General features: G+C 39.5%; 2 protein-coding genes across 2 annotated transcripts; one reads left to right on the forward strand and one right to left on the reverse strand.

Moving 5' to 3' along the window:
- Positions 1-1,182: 1,182 nt before the first annotated feature.
- On the reverse strand, positions 1,183-5,199 carry LOC104434279 (cysteine-rich receptor-like protein kinase 1). The gene is given in 6 exon segments (XM_039306031.1): positions 1,183-1,443; positions 1,631-1,659; positions 1,662-1,774; positions 1,948-2,182; positions 2,453-2,803; positions 4,839-5,199. Coding segments are annotated over 6 exon segments (1,350 nt in total).
- A 3,829-nt stretch (positions 5,200-9,028) lies between these two features.
- Positions 9,029-11,040, forward strand: LOC104417996 (glutaredoxin). Its single transcript, XM_039306353.1, has 4 exons — positions 9,029-9,307; positions 10,093-10,181; positions 10,546-10,644; positions 10,765-11,040. Exons 1-4 carry the CDS (start codon positions 9,198-9,200, stop codon positions 10,833-10,835), a joined length of 369 nt encoding a protein of 122 aa, XP_039162287.1. The 5' UTR covers positions 9,029-9,197; the 3' UTR covers positions 10,836-11,040.
- The last annotated feature ends 12,439 nt before the right edge of the window (positions 11,041-23,479 follow it).

Below are 23,479 nucleotides of genomic sequence, written 5' to 3' on the forward strand. Positions count from 1 at the left end.
TAATAAAATGAAAAGGTATATCGATTTGATGGAAGGCACATTTTCAATTAACGTACAAAAAGAGTCCGGTCTTCTCTCCACTCACAATGAACAACTATAACAGAAAGGAATTGGGTATTCTCTCCTCCATCAATTGAATACATTAAGGAATAGTGGGTTAAGGGAGAGAAATCGGATTTATTCATTTGGTTTGAGTTCTACTGCAATGCTATGGATAAAGGTATGTCTTCATCTAATTATGAAAATTCATGAAGATCAAAAGATCACTGTTTTCTTTTGTATTTCCGCATCAAAGTGTTATATGTATAATCTAACATGAAAAGGTTGGATTTTAGGCTCCAATTGCATTTGTGATATACGATTATGAATTAACGGCGTACGTGCCCAAAGTATTTGATGTTTTTGCATTTGTTGAAGACTAATGGTGGTGGGTGCTTTGCTTTTCTTCTTAGCAACCATCAAAGTCTCTTCTCTTTGCAAGTTCTTCTTCTTCTTTCAAGGTTTCTGGTTCAGGGACATCGTCACCTTCATCGTCGGAGGAGGAGCTTTCTTCAGAGTCTGTCCCTCTCAATCATCACCATTGGGAATGCAGAATTTCTCTTTTTGTCATCATCTTTTTTTTTTCGTGAAATCAATGCAGAAGAGGACGTGCGACAATGCGCCAAAGCGATGGGCAGCAAAGGGTAAGCAAGACAGTCATAGATTTTGAAGCAACATAAAATTATTTCGACCAAAAAAGAAGAAAAAAATGACATAAAACTAAGAAAAAAAAAAAACATAATGACGTTTGTTTCTTTATTTCTTTTTCTTTCCTTTTATTACATAACCTATGATCGACTGGAATCAAAACATCCCAACATGGTATGATTCTCCTCCAATCAAGAAGTAAAACTATGAAAGAACAGAGCAATCACATCTCACTTAGATGCATATATTCATGGGATATTCGTGATTTATTGATTTAAGATTGGACTCATCGTCATCTAAACATGCTGCTAACCAACATTGGACTCTTGCCATGATGTCACTAAAATCTGCATTACTAGTCGTTTGCAAAGTGTTCGTATTCATTAGAAGAAGAAGAAGAAGAAGAAGAAGAAGAAAGGTCCCAATCCTAAAGGGTCAACACAGCAAAGCTGGAAGAGAACTCGGATGCTGTGAGCTAGTTCAACAGCCATGTGTTCATGTAGAGCTTTCGCTGCTAGATTTGTCAAACAGCATGCTAGCGTTGACGAACGGGGGTTGGCTCGGTTGGGGGACTACACGGTTTTTGTCGTGGAGCATCTCGACGACTCCAGACATGGGCGGTCGCAATTCCATGCAGGCTTGAGTGCATAGGAGGCTGATTTGGAGCACATTCGACACCTCCAGGATGGGGAATTTACCTTGTAAGGCCGGATCAATGCATGCAACCAAATTATTTGACTTGTAATGCTTCCATACCTGCAAAGCAATCATGAATTTCCATGGTCCCTTATATCTGAAGATAAATCTGCTAGCACTAACGTAGAAACCAACGATAGAGTTTGTTGGGAAAATCAAAAGAAAAATTAGATAATCCTAGTGGAGTGTGGGCAAGAAAGTAAATGTCAGTCTAAGTTCTCATGATCGTAGGGACAAGAAACCTTACCGACCGTAATACCGAGCTCGACCCCGTGTGTACACACTATTCTTCCTACCACTCAAGATTTCAAGAACCAGCACCCCAAAAGCATAAACATCAGCTTTCTCCGTTAGCTGTCCCCTCATTAAATATTCAGGTGCCATGTAACCACTGCATAGTCAATCGTCTTTTAGATATAAACCATACTTAGCTCAAAGAAGATATGAAGTGCAAGGAAAGGATGATACGCAAAACCCCTTTAAGGGGCCAAACTTGTCAAATTAAGGACATAGAAAGTGCCAACTATGGTTTCGAGCAGGCTGGTAATGAAAAGGCATTCTTACAGTGTGCCAGCAATTCCTGTGCTAAGATGAGACTTATCCATAGCAATGCATCGGGCAAGCCCAAAATCTGAGATTTTCGCTGTGAGGTTTTCATCGAGGAGGATGTTGCTGGTTTTTATGTCCCGATGGATGATTTTCACTCCACAACCTCCATGAAGATATGCAAGGCCCTCAGCTGTACCTATGATGATGTGCAGCCTCTCCTCTCAAGTTATGACGGTGGTCGCATCGTTGACTGCAACAACAGATTCTATTCTCTTATTTAGAAAGACAAGCAAAGTGGAGTGGGACAGACATAACCGAAGAAGGCAAGACACTAATGGAGCAGATATTTGAAACCTTTGACTCGAAAATCATAAGATGGAAGCATTGCTTGTAATACAAGAAGCCGGTTACTAAGAATGCAGACTGAACCGACGCTTGTCGTGAAGGGTGGATCTCTTCTTGGCATCAAACGATGGCTGTGTAAGTGTGTTATGCGGTTATGCAACAACCAGCTACTTACCAAAAAGAACTAGATCAAGACTTCTTTTAGGAAGATATTCGTAGACAAGGAGGCTTTCTGGGCCTTCGATGCTGCATCCCAAAATCCTCATGAGGTTCTTGTGTTGGATCCCACTGATCAGGTTCACCTCATTGAAGAATTCATCTGCCCATTGGCATGTGTTGAACACCAACCGCTTAACCGCGACGACCTTCCCGTCGGGTAAAATCCCCTTGTACACGGAACCGCCGCCCCCTTGGCCTAGCTTCCTCGAGTCATCAAAGAAGTTGGTGGCCTTCTCCAGTGTCTTGTACTTGAAATATAAGCTAAACTTGCTCTTGCTCGCTCGTAATTGCATGAGGTTATTTTGCACTAAATAAGGATGAATTCGAAATTCGTGTCATCAAGCTTGTGATCAAGAATTACTAAGAGATCATTTTACGCATTTGAACCGAATTGCTTACTTTGTTTCTTCTCAGAGTACTTTTTATATCCAATGTATGCACCAATGAGAACAAGTGAAGTCGCTGCAGTAGCCGATGAGATTATTGCTATGGTGATGCGAACCCCGGATGAACTGCGAAATGATAAAGACAACATCAGGTTGAGATGAGCAAGTTCATTAATAATTCCTAAAATCTGGCAAGCATCGAATCATAAGATCAACCAAATTAAACTTAGGATGTGTTCATTTGGGGGAAAATTTCAAGAAAATGGAAAATGTTTTTTGGAAAATCATTTTTTAAGAAAATGATTAATTTTCCTTTATTTGGTGATATATGACTAAAAATGTTTTCTAGTGTTTTTCTCGTTTGGAATCTCATGCACAAAAAAAAAAATTCATTTTTTAAATAATTTTTACTTGATTTTCTTTCCCTTTCCTTCATCCTCCTCCACTAGTCGTCAGGCATTGACAGGCCACTTGCGTTGTCGACAAGGCCCAACAAAGGCCAACCTGACCAACCTCGGGCAAGTTTGCGCTCGCTAGATCCTGGGGTTTGTTGCAACGAGGCTGGCAAGGCTTGAGCTTGCCCGAGGTGGGCTTGCACCGGGTGATCGGCGGAGGAGGAAAAAGGAAAAAAAAAAAGATAAGGAAAAGAAAAGAAAATAAAAAAAAAAAAAATCGATTTTTATATAAAATAGTTAAAAATTCCACATGAGCAATTTTTGAAAGTGTATTCACCATCTTAGATTTAGGAATTCACTTTTCTAATTTTATGCATGTGTATTTTCCTTGATCGGAAAGTGTTTTCAATTGATCAATCATTTTTGGCGAACTAAACAGATGAAAGTTCGAAAATTAATTTTGAGAAAACAATTTTCGTCAAACAAATGTACTCTTAGGTTATGTTCGTTTCGTGGATAATATTTTTCTAAAAACATTGTCCTCATTTTTTGGCTTTTGATTCGCTTAGGAAAATGAGTTAATGGAAAATATTTTTCTAGTCAACGTAAATCTATGCTTATAATCAAGAAATGATTTCATCTTCGAAAAAGTTGGAAAACATTTCCAAAATATTATTAGGTATTGGCGCTTGGATTTGAAATTCTACGTTTGAACACGAGAATCCCAACGCTAGTTCCTGAGTCTCTAACGCTCGGGCTGGATCCATCAAGGTTGGCCCCGGATCCATTGAGGTTGGGACCAGATCTCTTGGGCATGAGTCCATTGAGACTAGACCTAGGTCAATTGAGGCCGGGCTCTCGGTGCCTATACCCGGGTCCATCGAGGTCGAGCTCAAACCCCTAGTGCTTGTGCCCTATGCCTCAGCACTTGAGCCAAAGCATCCATAAAGGACATGCTTGGGCCTTACACTCAAGCTTTAGTCCCCAAAGACTTAGGCTCAAGTCTTGAATTAATGAAACTTCATTCTTATAAGAATTTTTAAAATAATTTCAATTATTTTTCTTTCTAAAAAAATCAAATTTTAAATTACTTTAAAAATTATTTTTTTCTTTCCTTTTCCTTTTTTTTTATTTTTATTTTTATTTTTGCTTTCTCGACTAATCACCGACCTCAACGACGGCGCCGATCGACCATAGGCAAGGGATGAGCTCGTTGTTCTAGTAGTGCCGAGGTCTTGTTGACCTTTGACAAGGGTTGAGCCTTGTCGATCTAGCTAGACTCGAGCTTGATCTTGCATGAGGTCATCACGATTGTCAAAGTTGGCGATTGGCTAAAAAAAGAAAAATAAAATAAAAATAATAAAATAATTTGATATTTAAAAAATGAAAAGAGAAAAAATTAAAAATATCATTAAAAGAAGTGCCTTAATCGACCAACATGAGGAAACCACAATTGGAAAAATCGAAATCGACAGCAGACATAGAAGAGCGTCGGTTTTTCTTTAATGGCGAGGAAGCCATCTTTTAAGTCGTAAACCGAGATCGGGAGACTAATTGTTACCTCCGCTACCGGGGACGATATAGAACTTGCTACTGGGGACGTTGTAGAACTTTGTGGTCGAGTAACGGAGGAAGCATCCCGCATTCATGACCCGCGCTTCTTCTCCAGGTGCATAGCTTCTCGCAATCGAAGTTGCATTCTCCAAACAGGCTCTGCAACCGCCGGCATCAAGCGTGCTCCAACACCGTGCCAAAGCATATACCCCGGCGACTCCTCCAACTCCGTCCTCCCCGGCCACCGCGAAGCCCTTGTTCCGCACTGCGCTGGCCGAGACATTCCTCAGGACCCGGTCCACCCTATCCGAGAGCTCGGCCACGATCTCCTCCGCCGGGACTGTCAAATTGGAGCTACACTTGTGCATGTCGTGCGTTGGATCGACGGTCTCGTTGTAGAAGTCGTAATCGCCGTAACGGAGGAAGCAGCCGTCAAGGTAGAGCCGACCAAAGTTGGGGAGGCAGCGGGCAATCCGGGCCAGCTCTCGGTAAAAAGCAGGCGGCACTCGGTCTCGTCAAGTCCCCATGGCACTGGGCGAGGCCGTACACTGCTGGCAGCGGCGAGGCGAGGGAGTACTGCCCCAGCGCTGGGCAGCGATGCTGTACGAGAACTTGCTCATGATGGCGATGCCGATGGAGACGACATTTCCAGGGACAATCCAAGTGGAGTTCGGCAGATGAGGCGCGCTTCGGTGATTCGAGGATCGAGACGGCGAGAGAGAAGAAGAACGAGGAGAGCGCGAGCAGAGGAAGGGCGATTGATGGGCTCGCTCCGCTCGACTTCATGGGCTCTGCTTGAGATATGCTCGGTTACCGGATTTTCCTTCTCTCAGTTCTCTTCAAAGAGAAAAGAAGAAGAAGAAGAAAAGGGAAAGATTTGAGCAAGAGCGCGATGGGAGCTCCGCTTCAACCTGGTGATCTCATAAAAAGCTTCAACCCAGCTACAACCCAGCTACACCACGCGGAATCGGAGCGACAGACTGATGCTTGACTTTTGGGGTCTCGTTTTTCACATCACCCCTTGCTTTCTTCATGCTAAAGCAGGGTTTTTGAAAAATGGCATGGCGATAACATCTCTCTCTCTCTCTCTCTCTCTCTCTCTCTGAGTGGGTGGAATGGAGTGTTTTTTTTTTTTTTTTTTGGTCCGTAGAAAGCAGTGTTTTCTTTTTTCTGTGAGTCGGGGTGGAATGCAGTGTTTGACGCGGCGAGAATGATGGGGTTCTGAGACCTTTCGAGTCCGAGAATATTTTGGATTGAGGGTGGTCTAGACGAAGGAGAGAGATCTGCAACGACCGAAGCGACGAGGGCGACGGATATTGACGTCCATGTCGGTAGTTTTTTTGTTTTTTAAAAATGATTAGAGGATAATTTTTAACCTATTTTGAAAATAATAATGATTATAAAAAATTAAATAATAAATTATTATAAATTTTTTTGAAATGTATTCCTTTAAAAATTTGTAACTCACAACAAGTTATTATCACAAAAAAAAAAAAAAAACTAGTAGGAACCTATTTGGATGAATAGGAAACTTAGAACCTAGAATAAGTTTTTAATTTTTCTTTGTTTATACCTTCATGTGATTATGCGGTATTCCAAGGTGTTCAATAATAGTTGTGTAATCTGGAATCACTAGTCTAAGTTTTCATTTTATGATTGCGACTTTTACTTTGTTAATGTTTCATATTTTTCATGTATCTAAATATAAATTATGATTAGTAAATTGTAACTATACATGATGGTAATTAAAGGTAATGGTTCACTACAATTGTTTAATTAATAACATAGGCGGAATTTGGAGTTCACCTTGAAATTTGTGACAAGACAGTTCTAGAGTATGCAATGTAAGTTCCAAGTTCCAAAGAATGTGAAATCTATTTTAACGAATAAGTTCCATATAAAATTTATACGAAATCTGAAATCGCTCATCCCTAAATATCATGAATCTTATATTTGCACAATCGTGATTAGGTTTGGTAGATAAGGTCCGTCATTGGAAGGTTCTCTTTTGTATCAAGTCAAGGCCAATCCATGTTCATAATTATGCAAAGACCTTTAATTTGACTTTAGATTATCAAATTTGGCCTCAAGTGTTTCAGACGAGATTCCCCTTGCACTTTTCATACATGTACATTTGACTTTTCTAGTCCCATGGTTGTGGCCACGAGGTGTCCGAGCTAGTGTCTATCTGGCCCGCCTACTCGAATGAACGAACGATTGGGCACCCTCTTGTTTTTTGGCTTGAATTTAGGAATAAATGTATCAAAAATCTTGAAATTTGTCATGAAACTCCAAATTGAGTCCTAAAATATTTAAAAAATATAATCAAGTCCTAAAACTTATCTCTTTAAACTTTCAAGAATTGTAATCATCAGAAGGATTTATACTTGACCAATTTGATAAGTTTTAGGACTCTATTATAATTTTGTGACAAATTTTAGAACTTCCAATATACTTATTCCTTAGATTTATTTATGACCTCTTTTGCCTTGACTATCAACCGCTACATGGAATTCCACAAATCAAAAATGCCTAAGAGTGGTAGTTCACACATGACCATCTCAATTCACATCTAGAGTAGGAGGAAATCTTAGGAAAACTGAGCAAGTTCTCATATCAATATGGTGCAAGCGTGAAGCGATTGAACAACCCTTCTGTGCTTTCCAAAGTGTAAACAAAAATATGACTTCGAATTGAGTAAAACAATGAAGTCGGATCATTGAGCTGGATAGAACAATCTAGTCGGACTTTGAAATGTGATATCACTTTCCTTAAAGATTTATTTGCCCTACAAGTTATTAATGATCATCAGAAAATTTATATTCTAGTATTTTTAATATTTCTCCAGAATCTCTTAAAGGAAACAATTAGAAATAATGGATGTATATTCTTTCGAAAGAAAACAAAAAATGAAAAGAAGAATATTATCAACGAACATACACGTTCAATAATTTATAGCGTAAACAAGAAGTTATATCCAAGCAAACACAACATTCTAAGGATTAAGAAATTATGCTTGAGCAGGTACGAACTTTGAGTAATCGTTGGACGAAACAATAAAAATTCGAAATTAAATAAACAATAAACAAAAAAAAAATAACTGTACAGTTGCAAAGTTTCAACAGGACTTATGGTTAATTTTTTTTATAGAATAAATCCTAATTTTTCAATAAATAAAAAATAATGATCATTGATCAATGTTATCTCTTTTATGTGCGCACTCACATTTTTTCAACGTGGAACAAGACATTTCTTAGTTTATTTTACAAATAAACTACCAACACAAAGCACATGGAATAAAAGAATGACAAGCATAAAATCATTAGTAAGTGTCAAGTGATTCAACAGGTCATATGCACCGAGTCCCCAACTTCACTAGACATTGTTAGCATCGTATGCTAAACACCTACTCAATTAATCTCAAGGCCTTAACACTATTTTATATGCCATATGGAATGGTCTTCTTTTTTAGGGAGGGAGGGGGAGGGGGAGGAGGGGCGATGAATTGCCATTACCTTTCAAGAGTAGTTGTTGATCCCAAAATAACACTAGGAAAGAATACAAAGACTTGAAAAGGAACACTTTGAACTGAGGGTCCAGAAAAGCCAATAAAGAATCAGCACCATATGGGCTTAAGTGGACCTAGCCCAATTATGTTTTTTTCTCTTTTTCAAAAAACCAAGTCAAAATACAAGAGGAAGAGCATCGAAACATGTTACATCTTAATGCCTTCATAACCAGTCCACTAGTCTATTTGATTCTCGAGTGCAGTAGGCCAATTTGGAATTTGTAAAAAGTGCTGAGAGGTCTTTACATTCTATGATAGGTGGCTCAACACACCAAGAGTGTAGAGAAGAATCTTTCGGATAGCTTATAAAAGTACAATTATCTTACTCTCAAACTAACTTTGATTCAGAAGGACCTATAAAATGATGAAGAATGTGGAGGTAAGCTATGTTTTCAAATTGAAGAATTAATATTGATTGTAGACGATAATGATGTTGGCTCAAGTTGTTTTTCGAGATCGACATTGACTTGATGAAATATATTCATAAAGATTATTGATTTCCCAATTAGAAAATATTGCCGGAGATGTTATTAGGTATTAAGGATGTTATTTGATATTTTATTATTCTCTTCAACAATTAATATCCTTCCTTATGCATGTTCATTGGGTATGATAGCCCCCCTCTAATCACATGTAAAGTGAAGTCAATTAAGTAAAGATTCTCTCATCCTCTCTCTTCAAGATCTCAGAATATTTACGAGTTAATTACACAAGACTTGTTTGGATTTGATTTGGGATTTTCCCAACGCTATTAGACACATTTTCTCTCCTCGATAGAGAGAGAAATTCGGAGGAGAGATGGGGTCAATCTTCAGCTCATCATCGAGCGGCGCGAGCAAGGAGGAGCTGGCGTCCGCCGCGGACAAGGCCAAGGAGGTCGCCTCGTCGGCTCCCGTCGTCGTATTCAGGTCGCTCCTTCCCTCCTCCTCCCTTCCCGCTGCTCGTCGATCGAGAGATCTGCTTCTCCGGAACGGTCGAATTTCGATTTACCCAGGTTGCCATCCCGAGTCGTGTTCTTGAATGATCGGCCGTTGACTTTGGTACCGGTGTCGTTCGCGATGCGATTCGCTCCCGAGTCCGATCGCGGGCGAAATTGTATCGGCCGATGGCTTTGAACGGTTGAATTGATGTGCTAATTTGATGCATGGGAGAGAGTATATATTAACTGAATTGGGAAGAATTGATTTTTTGGGGTGGAAAAACTAGCACTTTTTAAGTGAGTTTTTGAATTTTGACCCAAAAAAGAAAAGGGTTTTGAATTAGATGCTTGTGGCTGTGGATTTTGCTATCATCTCGTGGTGCTGGTTGCTGAATTGATAGTAAAAGTCATTAACCTTAAACTATCATGTGTAAGGAGAGACGCGCTAACAAGACTAGCACTTACAATGGGTTTTGAATTTTGAGGGAAAAAAATGGTTTTGAATTAGATGTTTGTGGCAGTGGATTTTGGTATGATTTCATGCCGGTCACTGAATCAATAATGCAAGTCACTAACGCTAATCTACCACATGTAATGAGGAAATTGCCAGCGGATTGAAGAGATTACTGTTGCCGGTGTGGTATATTTCTGTTAGGACTTGATTGTTGCAGAACCCAAAGTGGCAGCAGCTCAAAATGAGAGTTTTGGAGATTGTTTAAATAGGGTCAGAAGCAGGGAGGTCTCAATCTTACTGACCTTGTTCTTCCTGTGCAGCAAAACTTACCGTGGCTACTGCCAAAGGGTCAAGCATCTGTTGACGCAGCTCGGGGTGAGTTACAAAGTCGTCGAGCTGGACAAGGAAGGTGAGTGTCTCCTAGCCTCTTGAACCGCCTGCATATAATCTTGATCCGAGTATATAAACCATCTTGTTCTTGGCTATTTAGAGGCTGATTTTGTTGACAAAGCAAAGATACCATTTTTAAACAGATTTGCTGGTTTAGTGTTCTATTCATGTGTGAAAGCCGGTTGAAAATCTCCCCCTGCAGTTGCTCAATTAGTCCCCAAAGACCCATATCTCTTGATTCTTTGACCATGGGTTTTTAACTATAATTTGTTGATATTTCCATGATTGTGCAAATGATCGCCTTATCTACAAGATGAAGAACTCGTGTTGAACATGATCTCTTTAACACAACATTGTTTAACCATCTGAGTTTCCTTTTGAAGGTGATGGAGCTGTGGTTCAATTGGCATTGGCAGATTGGACAGGGCTGAGAACAGTACCTAATGTGTTCATTGGGGGAAATCATATTGGTGGATGTGATTGTAAGTTTTTAATCTCTTTTCCTTGTTGATTTCAAGAAAAATCTCTGGTAGAGGTTAGATGCAACATGGATGTTGTTTGACAGACTTATCTTTTGATGTTGGCTTTCTTTGCGATTCCAGCCGTCACTGAGAAACACCAGGCAGGTCAACTGGTACCTCTTCTTAGGAGTGCCGGAGCTGTGAAGACCTAATGAAAGCAGTGCTTATCGTTGGAACCTTCAATTGAAAGAGAGAGACTTGTGTGATGGAAGTGGATAAACTGAGGTGTGATAATATTCACTGCACAAGTAAATGAAAGGATTGTTTTTTGACTACTTGCACAAATTTGGAGTGTGTGCTATAGACTATATCTTGTCAGCAGAGTTGCTTCCAATATTAGTAGGGACTCTCTTCTAATGACAGGCCGTCGTTGTCACTTTACATAATACTGGTGGCAGCTGAAAATCCTTAATGCAAAAGTGGAATGACTATCAGAAATTTTGAGACCCAGATCGTTTGTTTGCCAAAGGGACTAGGAAACAATTTGACGGTGTCTGGTAATAAAGTTTCACAGGACATTGGACTAGACTTCCTTAGAGATCTGCAGTTTTATAACACGGAAGTGTTATCATCGAGACTAAGATTATTTTTTTACTTCCGTTTCTGATGATTCGAGTTCGATGCGATGATCCAAAAGCAAGCAGGATCTCAAGGAGGAGCAAAGAGTTCCACAGGGAACAGTCACGAGCTTCTCTCCCACTTTACTGGAAAGCAACCTTGACAGGACTGTCGATGGGCTGTGCGGAAAATGATGCAGCCCGTGTTCATGAAGTAACCCCTAAATCCTCCTGATCAGGGCATGGCCAAATTAGAAAGGGGTCTTCGCCTGGAATTTTTCCTCCGGGTACCCCAAGTACATTCTTGAGCCTTGAGGTTCACCAACAAATGCATCCGTCATAATTATGGGAGCAAGAGGTACGGTCATATGATGTCTACAAAGGTCAATGCTGTAATAGTTGACTATTGTCTACTCGGATCTAATCGACTTTGAACTAATTGCCCTCCACTTTGGGATCCATCCGAAGCAAATTGCAAGTAATGAGTGACAAAGAATATCAACTACAGAGATCATGCTACGCGGTACCGGTAGACCGTTAAAAGTTCCAAGTCAATTCACCGCAAAATGCCAGCTTCAAACCAAGAATTACAAAGGAAAAAGTTGACAAGTACATCAAGCTGTCTAGATGATCATTTCAAGAATTCATCTACCCTCATCACGGCAAAGAGACCGTCACCCTAAGAAAAATTGAAGTGAAAAATGCTAATTAGAAGATTTCTGACGAAAGAGGCGGAATCTTGAGATTTTGCTTTCCTTTTCTGAGATTACAGGACATGAAAGAAGCCAGTGTGAACTACACAATTGTGAATCGGAGTGGTATTCACCTCAACACCATCCTAAGTGATTCTATGCAGCCCAAGTCTGGCGACAGGTTGTACGTGCTAAGGTGTAGTGCAATACAAATGATACATGCACAACAATTTATAGGCAAACAATACTCCGTAAATAAAAAATAAACATACATTCCTACAACTCCCCTCAAGACAAAGGTGAGCAAACACTTCCCCTTATACCTCCAATTCTGTAAAAACATTATGTTAGGGGCATACTTGGAATCTTAGCTGCCAGACAAAAATATTTTTGAATAAGATTAATCTTGGCCTAAGTCCTCTAAAATTTAAAACCAAGTCCCCAATGGAGTCTCTCAAGCCCATACCCCACATGACATTGGGATATTTTTTAGGAATTTTGCACAAAAGGAGTCGCCACTAGCCTATTGGGGTCGGCTAGAAACTAAGTGAAGCCTCCTACACAACTAAAGAATTTAGGGTTGGGGACTTGATTACACTAATTGACCAATAAGTGCCTTTTTGGTACCTAATCTTGTTCATTTTAGAAGAAAATATTTTTGTTAGGCAGTTTGGATTGATTTTATACATATACACTAACATGTGAGGTGATCATATGGGTGCACAATTATTAAAGTATAAAATAACAATCATAGCTACCAAGATCCTAATTGCTATAAAATTAAGCGCGTGCAATTACACATAATTAAATATGCAAATTAAACACGTGATATAATCAATAGATGAGCAAATAAATGCGCAATTACACTAAAAAGAAAGTCATGGCAATTCCTAACCAAACCCTACACTTTTTTTAACTTTTGAAATTTTTAATTTTTTTTAATTTTTTTTAAAATAAAAAATAAAATTATTTTATTTTATTTTATTAATTTTTTTTCACCGAGCCGGGTCAAGTCTAGTCTAACCCGACTCGGATTCAGCCCGGTCGGTGTGGGTCGAGTCCGGCAGCCCGGGTGGGCTCGAAGTGTGGGTCCAGCCCAAGAGGTCCCTCTCCTCTCTTTTTAAAATAGACCAGGCCCACAAGGCGAAATAGGCCCCCCTAACGCAAGATCAGCCCATGCGCAACTAGGTCCATTTGGCCCGAATCAGCGAAGGCCTAACTCGAATCCGTGACTCGGGCCCGACCCAAATCTGGTCGAAACCCTACCCGATTTGGGGGTTCTCGTCCGACCCGATTCTAACCCGCTTCTTACCTTCTTCTCTTGGGTTTATTGGCGGCACACACCGAGTGGACAGGCAGCAATGGCGGTGACGAGCTTGATGGCAGTGAGGACGCGGCGGGCGGCAGCAGCGACGCAACGGGTGGCGGTGTCAAGGGCGGCAACAATGCGGTGCAGGTGCTGCGACGACGATAAAGGGGTTAAGCTGCTGGCGTGACAGTGTCGCGGTTCGACGTCGGGAGCAATGGCGGCATGTGGAGGTGGTTTGGGGTGACGATGACGTCGGGGTCGGCGGTGTCGTCAAAGGCTGAGGAGGTGGTGGCCAAGGTTTCAGGCGAAAAAGGGGACGGGTTGGTGTGGCAACAGGGCTGACTTGGCATGGCAGGGACCCAGCACAGCGGCAGTCGTCGAGGATGGCGGTTGCTAGAGAAGTGTGGTCGGTGGCGGCACAGGCAACGCGAAAAGTTGAGGCGGCGAGCTCGAGCTCTCTCTCTCTCTCTCTCTCCTCCTCTTTCTAGGTTTTTTTCCATCTCTCTCTCTCTCTCTCGAACTCCCTCCCTCTCCATTTCTGCCTCCCCTCCTATCTCTCTCTTCTACTCTCTTCCTCCAGCTCCCCCCTATGCTTCTCCTCTCTCTAGGGATTCGTACGCAAAGATGGGCCTAGGAGGAAGGGCTAGGCTAGGCCGAGCACGAGGGAGAGAAGAAGAGAAAGAGGGGTGGGCTAGGCCAAGGCTAGATCAGGCCTAACCCGACCACCCCCTTAAGCATTTTGTTGTTTTTTCTTTTTATGACAATTTTTTTGGATTTCTTTCTTTCTTTTTTTTTTTTTTTTAGTGACTAATTCTGTACTTTTAATGCTATTAAGTTTAAGTAAAATGATGAAATTTAGGTGTCAATAGCTGCCCCTCTTTGAATGGGAGCTCAAAGAGGTTGAATTCAAAGGTAGAAGACACCTAAATTATTTTGGCGATAGAGAGACCTTGGGTGCAGAGGCGCACGTTAGGTCGATGGAGAAAACTCAGAGTTATGAAAGCACGTCTTGTTATAAGAAGAAGAAAGAAATGAGGTCTCACCGTGTAACAACGGGTTTCAATCGAGCTGAAAATGAATGATTTAAGGAAAACCAATGAACCTTTGTAAATGACATGGTTTAAGGTTGATCATGAACCTTTTGAAAAATCGTAGTTTAAAGATAGACTCATGAACATTTGAAAAGTGTGGTTTAAGGATAGACCTACGAACCATGTGGTTTAGATTGGAAAAAAAAAGGTCTAACCATGTAAACACGGGTTTCGACTAGATGTAATAATCTCATTGTGTAAAAATGAGTTTTAACTGGATATGATAATCTCACCGTGTAAAAATAGGTTTCAACTAGGAGAAAGGTCTCACTGTGTACAAATGGGTTTCGAGCGGGTATGATAGTCTCACCGTGTACAAACGGGTTTCGGTTGGGAGAAATGTCTCACCATGTACAAACGGGTTTCGACTAGAGAAATGTCTCACCGTGTACAAACGGATTTCGACTGAGAGAAATGTCTCACTGTGTACGAACGGGTTTCGACCGGATATGATAGTCTCACCGTGTACCAACGGGTTTCGACTAGGAGAAAGGTCTCACCATATACGAACATGTTTCAACCGGATATGATAGTTTCATTGTATACAAACGGGTTTCGATTGGGAGAAATGTCTTACCGTGTACGAATGGATTTCGACCGGGTATAATATTCTCACTATGTACCAACGGGTTTCAACTGGGAGAAATGTCTCACCGTGTACGAACGGATTTCGATCGAGTATAATAGTCTCACTATGTACAAACGGGTTTCGATTGGGAGAAGTCTCACCGTGTATGAATAGGTTTTGACCGGATATGATAGTCTCACAATGTACAAACAGATTTCGACTAAGAGAAAGGTCTCACCGTGTACGAACGGGTTTCGACCGGGTATGATAGTCTCACCATGTACCAACGGGTTTTGACTAAGAGAAAGGTCTCACTCTGTACGAACGGATTTCGACCAGGTATGATAGTCTCACCATGTATAAACGAGTTTCGACTAGGAGAAATGTCTCACCGTGTATGAACTGGTTTTGAATGGATGCGGACAAGTGTGGTTTACGGATAAACCCACAAGCCGTGTGGTTCAAGAAAAACCACCAACCCCGTCGTTTTAAGGATAGACCTACCAACCTTGTGGTTTAAGAATGACTCACCAAACTTGGAAATGTCATAGTTTAAGGCTAACCATGAATCTTTGGTTTTTAGGAAAGCACTCACTAACCCCTTGAAAACTGCATAGCTTCACTGAGGAATACTGTCAAACTCAACTTGGGCAAATGTCATTAGAGATGTCATCAAGAGACGCATTGGCAATGTTGCAGTATTAATTGAACAAGCTAATCAAGCTAAGTCCGACTACTTTAGAAGAACATTCGATGTCAATCAGCATCATGTAGCGCAAAACTGTCATCTTGCTCAAGGATATATCATTAATCGTCAAATTCTTTGGGAGTCAAGTTCTTATCAAAATGGCCACGACCCGTGAAAAATGCTTATTAAGCATGTCAAACTAGAGCTTCTTAGTCATAAAGGGTTTATCATACACTCTTGATAAAATAGCTGATTGATCCTATCCATTCGTGTGGAAAATAACTAATTGCTAAAGGTATGTCACATAACCTATGTCAAAGGCTTTCAGAAACATTCGCAATGAGCAGAAGTTGATCGATCAAAATGGTCTTTTGAAAGGACCGGAATATAGGCTCGGTTATGAGCTTACACAAAGGAATTATTATTTCGAGGCCAATAAAGGAATATTTGTCGCTCTCTTCATCGAGTTTACAAGTCAAGAACTCGGGAGATAAGACAAGATAGAATCGCTTCCACTCTTTCAAACGGTAGCTTCTTTGTGGCATTTTCATTTTCACTCAAACCATCTCAATTAGAAGAAACTTCGAAAGAGGGTTGTAATGTTGGCTTAGGATAGGCTCAAAAGGCTTAAAATTTTCAAGAGGATTTTTAAGAGTTGGTGATCATCATGGCATCGTGACCAGGTCACTCGATCTTTGAAATCATTTGGCTTTTGGAATATGGCATATCTCGAAGGTTTCTTCACTAATCATTTCTACATAAAAGCTTTGCTCCTTTCTCTAATTTCCTTTACACTTGTGATGATTTTTTATGCAAGCACTTGGACTTTGATAAAAAAAAAAAAATTCACATAAGATGTAGTCTTTTGGCTCTTTTATTTATTTATTTATGGGCATTGGCCTTACTTTTACCAGGCACATTACTTTTTCATACCCCCTAGTTTGTCGAGTTTTTTACTCTTTGAACTTTTGTAGCTGTTATGACTTTCAAGATACTTTTCACATTTTCTCATGATTGTCAATTGTATTTGGTCAATTCTTATGCCTTGCTCTAGTGAAGGGAGATGATCACTGCTCAGGATTCAAAAATGAATTTTTAGGCCCAAATTGGTTACAGCAATGGGTATCGGTGTTTGGGTAGAGAAGGAAATGCTCTTCTTCACCTTGGGATAAGTCAAGCTCCAATGAGAATTCTTCTAAAGCTATCACCAGAAGATTGATGCAAGTGAAAGTAATAGAATCTTTCTCAATCATTTGCTCTACAATACGATCATAACCTCTTATTCTGCCCCAATGTAGGGTCGTTCTCGACAGGGGTATGTTGAAGGATCATCTTTATTCAGCCAAAAGGGCTAGCAAGAGATTAGTACGGTGCTTGGGATTGATGAATGAAATGCCCTTATCATTTCAATCTTTGCGCTCAATGCGAATGAATCATTTGTCCTAAGAGAATGTCGCTTTTCACTCAACTCTCAAAAGTGTTTGAATGACGTGTTTGGAAATGGCTTACCTTTCTTCATTCTAAGCACTTCTTGTTTGGCATGGTTAACGGTTCACCTTTGACTCTACTGAGATCATCTGAGTAGATCAATCTTCATAGAGAAATTTGATTCAAAATGAATAACCCACAAAGCGAGAAAATAATTTTGAGATAAAAATGATATTCAAAAAGTTTGTAGAAAGATTTTTTTTTTCTTTGTGTTCTCAATTATTCATTTTCGTGCTTGTCTCTAGGAAAGCGAAAAGGTTCTATTTTGTAATGGAAATTCTCTTTTTTTGTTTTCTTTTTTCTTCTTTTTTTTTCTTCATTTAATTTTGAGAAGAATGGTGCTTACCTACGGCACGATGACTTAGTAACATTGTAAAGAATGTGAAAGAATATGTTTGTGCAAAAATCTTTAGAGATTGAAATGTTGGAAACGATGCATTATTATCAGCAGAAGAACAGCCCAAGTGTCATAACTTGGCACGGAGAGGAAAACTTAAGTGCCATAATTTCGGAAAGGTACAATTAAGTGCCAGTTTCAAAGTAAAGTGGAACACTTAAGTGCCACTCCGGCCAAAATCCGGCCAAATGGCTGACATGGCAATTTTTCGGCGAGTTGAGTGCAAAACGGCGTCATTTTGCATGCTGACGTCGCGAGAAAATGCAAAAACGACATCGTTTTGTATCTAATGTGTAAAAATAATTAATATAAATAATTTAATTTAATTTAAACTTAATTTTATTTAAATATTCTAAAAAAATTAAAAAACTTAAAAATTTAAAAACTTAAAATTTAAAAAAAACTTAAAAATTAAAAAAATTACAATTAAAAAAGCTTAAAATTAAAAAAAATAAAATTTAAAAACTTAAAATTTAAAAAAATTAAATTTAAATTTAAAAAACTTAAAAAAAAAAAAAAAATTTAAAAAAAAATTTAAAAACTTAAAATTTAAATATGAAAGTTTTAAATTTTTAAATTAAGTTTATTAAATTTTAAGTTTTAAAAATTTTGAGTTTTTAAAATTTGTTTTGTTTAAATTTTTAGTTTTTTAATTTTAAGCTTTTAAATTTTAATATTTTAAATTTAAATTTTTTTATTTTAAGTTTTTTAAAGTTTTTAAATTTTTAAATTTTTTTAATGTATTTTTAAATTTTAATTTTTTTAAATTTAAATTTTTTAAATTTTAAGTTTTTTTAATTTTAAGTTTTTTTTTTTAGAATATTTTAAGTAAAATTAAGTTTAAATTTAATTTAATTAATTTTTATATTAATTATTTACACATCAAACACAAAATGACGTCGTTTTTGTATTTTCTCGCAACGTCAGCGTGCAAAACGACATCGTTTTGCACCCAACTCGCTAGAAAATTGCCACATCAGCCATTTGACCGGATTTTAGCCGGAGTGGCACTTAAATGTTCCACTTTACTCCAAAATTGGCACTTAAGTGACATTTTTGAAGTTATGGCACTTAAGTGTCCCTCTGTGCCAAGTTATGGCACTCCATGTGTCCCAAACTCCATTATTACCCTTGACTCGCTTTTATCCTTTGAGTGCTAACATTTCTTGGATCCACGCTCGTGGATATTTAGTAACTCGACATTACCCTTTACTTGCATTTGCCTTTAAGCGTTTGATGTCTTCCCTTCACGTGTTTTTGTTCTTTAGGTATGAACTTTGCCGAAGTGGCTAAAATTGATTGAAAAATGGCTATGAGGCCCTGATTTTATCCATGGAAATCTCTTCTTTATTGTATACAACAATTTACAAAGTTCAATTCCTGCATTTTTCAAATGCTCTTTTCGAAGAGACATTTAATTGACAAGGGCTTGAAAATTTCATATATGGATCATGAGATGTGTTTTTCAAGATTTTGCTTTAAAAGGAGAGTGGGTGCTCCATATTTCCACACTTGGGGACATTGTTCTTTAAATACTTTGCCCCATTTATTGCCTTTTGTGATGAATTCGACTATTTTGTCCAAGCACATTTCATTGGTGTGGAATGAGAGATTTTTTTAAGTCGAGTGCTGCTCCACCGTGCTTTGTCTGAAAGTCTTTGTTTGTTTGAGTCTGTTCTTTTCCTTTTAGAGATTGTGTAGTTCCGGCCCAAGTTGTCCTCACGCAATCTTGTTATTTGCTAGGTACTTGCCTCATGAAATCCTGCACAAATGGAGAGACAAGTCATTCCTAAAATAAATCAAATTTAACTTGGAACAATTACCACCTTTTACTCAAGGGTAACATTTGATGACTGATTCTCTTTTGTATACATCTAAATCTTGAAGTATAGTCTTAGTCTTACAGACCACCAATAATCATCTCCATGCAAAGATTGGATGCCCATAAGAGATGAAGATGGTGAGTAGATAACTTGATGGTGACATTTCCAACACGGCTTTGACAAAATAGATGAGTGCAAAAATCAATCCCCATCCTAGCTTGAAAGTCCTCTTATTTGTACGGTTAAATGAGAAAATGTCAGAGTGGCCATTATTCGATCCTATGAGAAGAAGACAATGTCAATATATGAATGAGAGAATGATCTCTTAATGAGGTTGCCTCTTACAATGAAATCAATGCAATGGTACATGCCCCATGGTCCTTATTACGGGGTTTTAGTAATTCGCCAAGATTTTATCATAAGAGAAGGGGCATCATTAAAAGATCGATCGACGGCTATCAATTGAATATCCACTCTATTCCAAAAGTTTCATATGCAAAAGTAGCATTGATTTTTGAAAGATTGATTTATGATTTTACTTCTAGAAAAAATGAAGTGACTTTTGTTTTGAGAAATTCATACACAAAATGGAGAGAATTTGATTAAAAATGCAATTTCAATTTTTGTGCCCTAATGTATAATCGCAACTCGAAAGCTTTTTTTTTCTAAAATGATTTCGAGCCCATAACTAGAAATTTAAACAAAATCATGTATTCAATAGGGCCAAATCAACATGTTTAAAACTTGCATTCAATGTTCACTTGTCAAAAGTGATTGTCAATTTTTTCAATTAAGTCTACAGCCTTGAGGGCAATCAATTGATGTTCGCGAATTTTGAGATGGAAGTTCAATACAAAATGAGCAAATAAAAAGGAAAATGATACTTACAATGGGTGCCGACCTTTATCTCTATTTTTTTTTAATTACATAGACATGCACATAGGATGTGGTTCAATTTCTACTATATACGGCTCAAAATGGAGCCATGGGATCACAGGATTGAACCAACAAGCTCACGGCTAGGTCGTGTTACCCATGACTCCGGCTTTGTTAAAGAACATGATTGTAGACCAGGGTGGGGACCTCTAACATCAAGAAAGAAATTTCAGGATTGAGATGGACGACTTGTACTACATGATTGTAGTCAGAGTGGTATCCACCTTAACACATCATAAGTGATCCTATGCAGCCCAAGTCCGATGGCAGGTTGTGCGTGTTAAGGTGTAGTGCAATGCAAATGATACATGCACAACAATTTATAGGCAAACAACACTCCGTATATAAAAAATAAACCATACATTCCTACACCTCCCTGCAAGACAAATGTGAGCAAACACTTCCTCTTATACCTCCAATTATGTAAAAACATTTAACACATTTAATGTTAGGGGTATACCTGGAATCCTCGCTACCAAACAAAAATATTTTGAACAAGATTAATTTTGGCATAAGTCCTCTAAGATTTAAAACCAAGTCTCCAGTGGAGTCGCCAAACTGTCAAGACCTACCCTCGGAAAAAGGGAACAAGTTTAGGGGTATTGCCTAAAGAACGAACCTAAGGCCCATGATTAGGTGCAGCCTCTCCCAAACCCATACCCCGCTTGACATTGGGACATTTTTTAGGAATTTTGCACAAAAGAAGTCGCAACTAGCCTATTGGGGTCGGCTAGAAACCAAGTGAGGCATGGGAGTATACCTCACTTCCTACAAAACTAGAAAATCTAAGGTCGATGACTTGATTATACTAATTGACTAATTAGTGCCCTTTTGGTACCTAATTTTATTCATTTTAGAAAAAAATATTTTTGTCAGGTAGTTTAGATTGATTTTATACATATCCATTAACATGTGAGGTGATCATGCGGGTGCACAATCATTAAAGTATAAAATAATAATCATAACTACCAAGATCCTAATTGCAATAAAATTAAGCACGTAGTTACACATAATTAAATATGCAAATTAAACACGCGATATAATTAATGGAGTAGCAAATAAATGCGCAATTACACTAAGAAAAGCAAGCCATGTCAATTCCTAACCAAACCCTACACTTTTTTTTTTTTAATTTTCGAAATTTTAATTTTTTTTTTTTTTAAATTTTTTAAATTAAAAAATAAAATAAATATATATTATTTTTTTTAAAAATTCGCCAGGCCAGGTCGGGTCTGGTCTAACCCGACCTAGATTCAGCCCGATCGGTGCGGGTCGGGTCCGGCAGGCCCAGGTGGGCCCGAAGCATGGGCCCAGCCCAAGAGGTCCCTCTCCTCTTTTTTTAAAACAGACTAGGCCCACAAGGCGAAACAAGCTCCCCTTAGCGCAAGATCAGCCCACGCGCGACTGGGCCCATTTGGCTAGAATCAGTGAAGGCCTGACTCGAATCCGTGACCCGGGCCCAACTTGAATCTAATCTAAACCCTACCTGATTATGGGGTTCTTGTCCGACCTAGTTCTGACCCGCTTCTTACCTTCTTCTCTTGGGTTTATTGGCGGCGCTGACATTGGGCGGACAGGCGGTGATAGCAATGACGGGCTTGATGGTGGCAACGACGCAGTGGGCGGCAGCGGTAACGCGGCAGGTGGTGGCAGCACGGGCAACAACGGTGCGGTGCAGGTGCTATGATGGCAGCGGAGGGGTCAGGCTGCTAGTGCGACGGTGTCATGGGTTCGACGTCGGGAGCAGCGGCGGCGAGTGGAGGCAGTCTAGGGTGACGACAACATTGGGGTCGGCGGGGTCGTTGGTGGTTGAGGAGGCGGCGGCCAAGGTTTCAGGCGAAAAAGGGGACGGGCTAGTGCGGTGATGGGGCTGACTCGGCACGGCAAGGACCCATCACAGCGGCAGTCGTCGGGGATGGCGGTTCCTAGAGAAGTGTGGTCGGTGGCGGCACAGGCGATGCGGCGGGTTGAGGCGGTGAGCTCTCTCTCTCTCTCTCTCTCTCTCTCTCTCTCTCCTCTTTTTGGGCTTTTTCCCCGTCCCCCCTATCTTTTTCTCTCTCTCTCGAGCTCCCTCCTATCTCTCTCTTATGCTCTCTTCCTCCAGCTCCCTCCTCTGCTTCTCCTCTCTTTAGGGTTTCATACGCGAAGATGGGCCCAGGAGGAAGGGTTAGGCCGGGCCGAGCGCAAGGGAGAGAAGAAGAGAAAGAGGGGTGGGCCGGGCCAAGGCTAGATCAGGCTCAACCCGACCCCCCTAAGCATTTTGTTGTTTTGTTGTTTTTCTTTTTTTTTTTTTTGTTTTGTTGTTTTTTCTTTTTATGACAATTTTTTTGGATTTCTTTCTTTCTTTTTTCTTTTTTTTAGTGACTAATTCCATACTTTTAATGCTATTAAGTCTTAAGTAAAATGGTGAAATTTAGGTGTCAATGGAACCCCAACGCTAGTTCCTGAGTCTCCAATGCTCAAGTTGGGTCCATCAAGGTTGGGCTAGATCCATAAAGGCTAGTACCAAGTCTTTAACGCGTTGGCACAAGTCCATTGAGATTGGACCTAGGTCAATTGAGGTTAGGCTTGGGACCTCGTTCCCAACCTAGGCTTCGAGGCCAAGCTCCAACGCTTGGTGCTTGTGCCTTGTGCCTCAGCACTTGAGGCAACATCCATAAAAGTCAGGCTTGGGCCTCAACGCTCGAGCTCTAGTCCTCAACACTTAGGCTCAAGTCTTTGATTAATGAAACTTTGTTCTTATAAAAATTACTTTTTAAAAATCGAATTCTCAATTATTTTTACTTTTTTTAAAAATGAATTTTAAATTATTTTAAAATTTTAATTTTTTTTTTTTGGGGTTTCTTTCTTTTTCTTTTTTGCTTCTACTTCAACTAATCACGGCCACGGTGATGATCAACAATCAACCATAGCGAGGACAAGCTTGCTGTTCTAGCAATGTTAAGGTCTTGTCAACCTTTGACAAGGCTTGAGACTCACCAATCTAGCAAAAGTCGAGCTTGACCCTACTTGAGGTTAGTCGTCAGTCATCATCATAGCCCGCGATTGGCTAAAAAAGAAGAAAAAATAAAAATACAATAAAAAATAATTAAAAATTCAATATTTTAAAAAAGAGAAAATTCCGAATAAAAACTCTAAATGGATCTTATTTTAAATGAAGGGCAAAAGTGGTTATGATTATTTTAAATAAGGGCCTAGTCTCTGGCCAATTAGGGATATTTTCGTCCCTAGCCTCTGGCCGATCAAG

The sequence above is a fragment of the Eucalyptus grandis genome, chromosome 2 (genome assembly GCF_016545825.1).
Source record: "Eucalyptus grandis isolate ANBG69807.140 chromosome 2, ASM1654582v1, whole genome shotgun sequence".
Taxonomy (NCBI): Eukaryota; Viridiplantae; Streptophyta; class Magnoliopsida; order Myrtales; family Myrtaceae; genus Eucalyptus; species Eucalyptus grandis.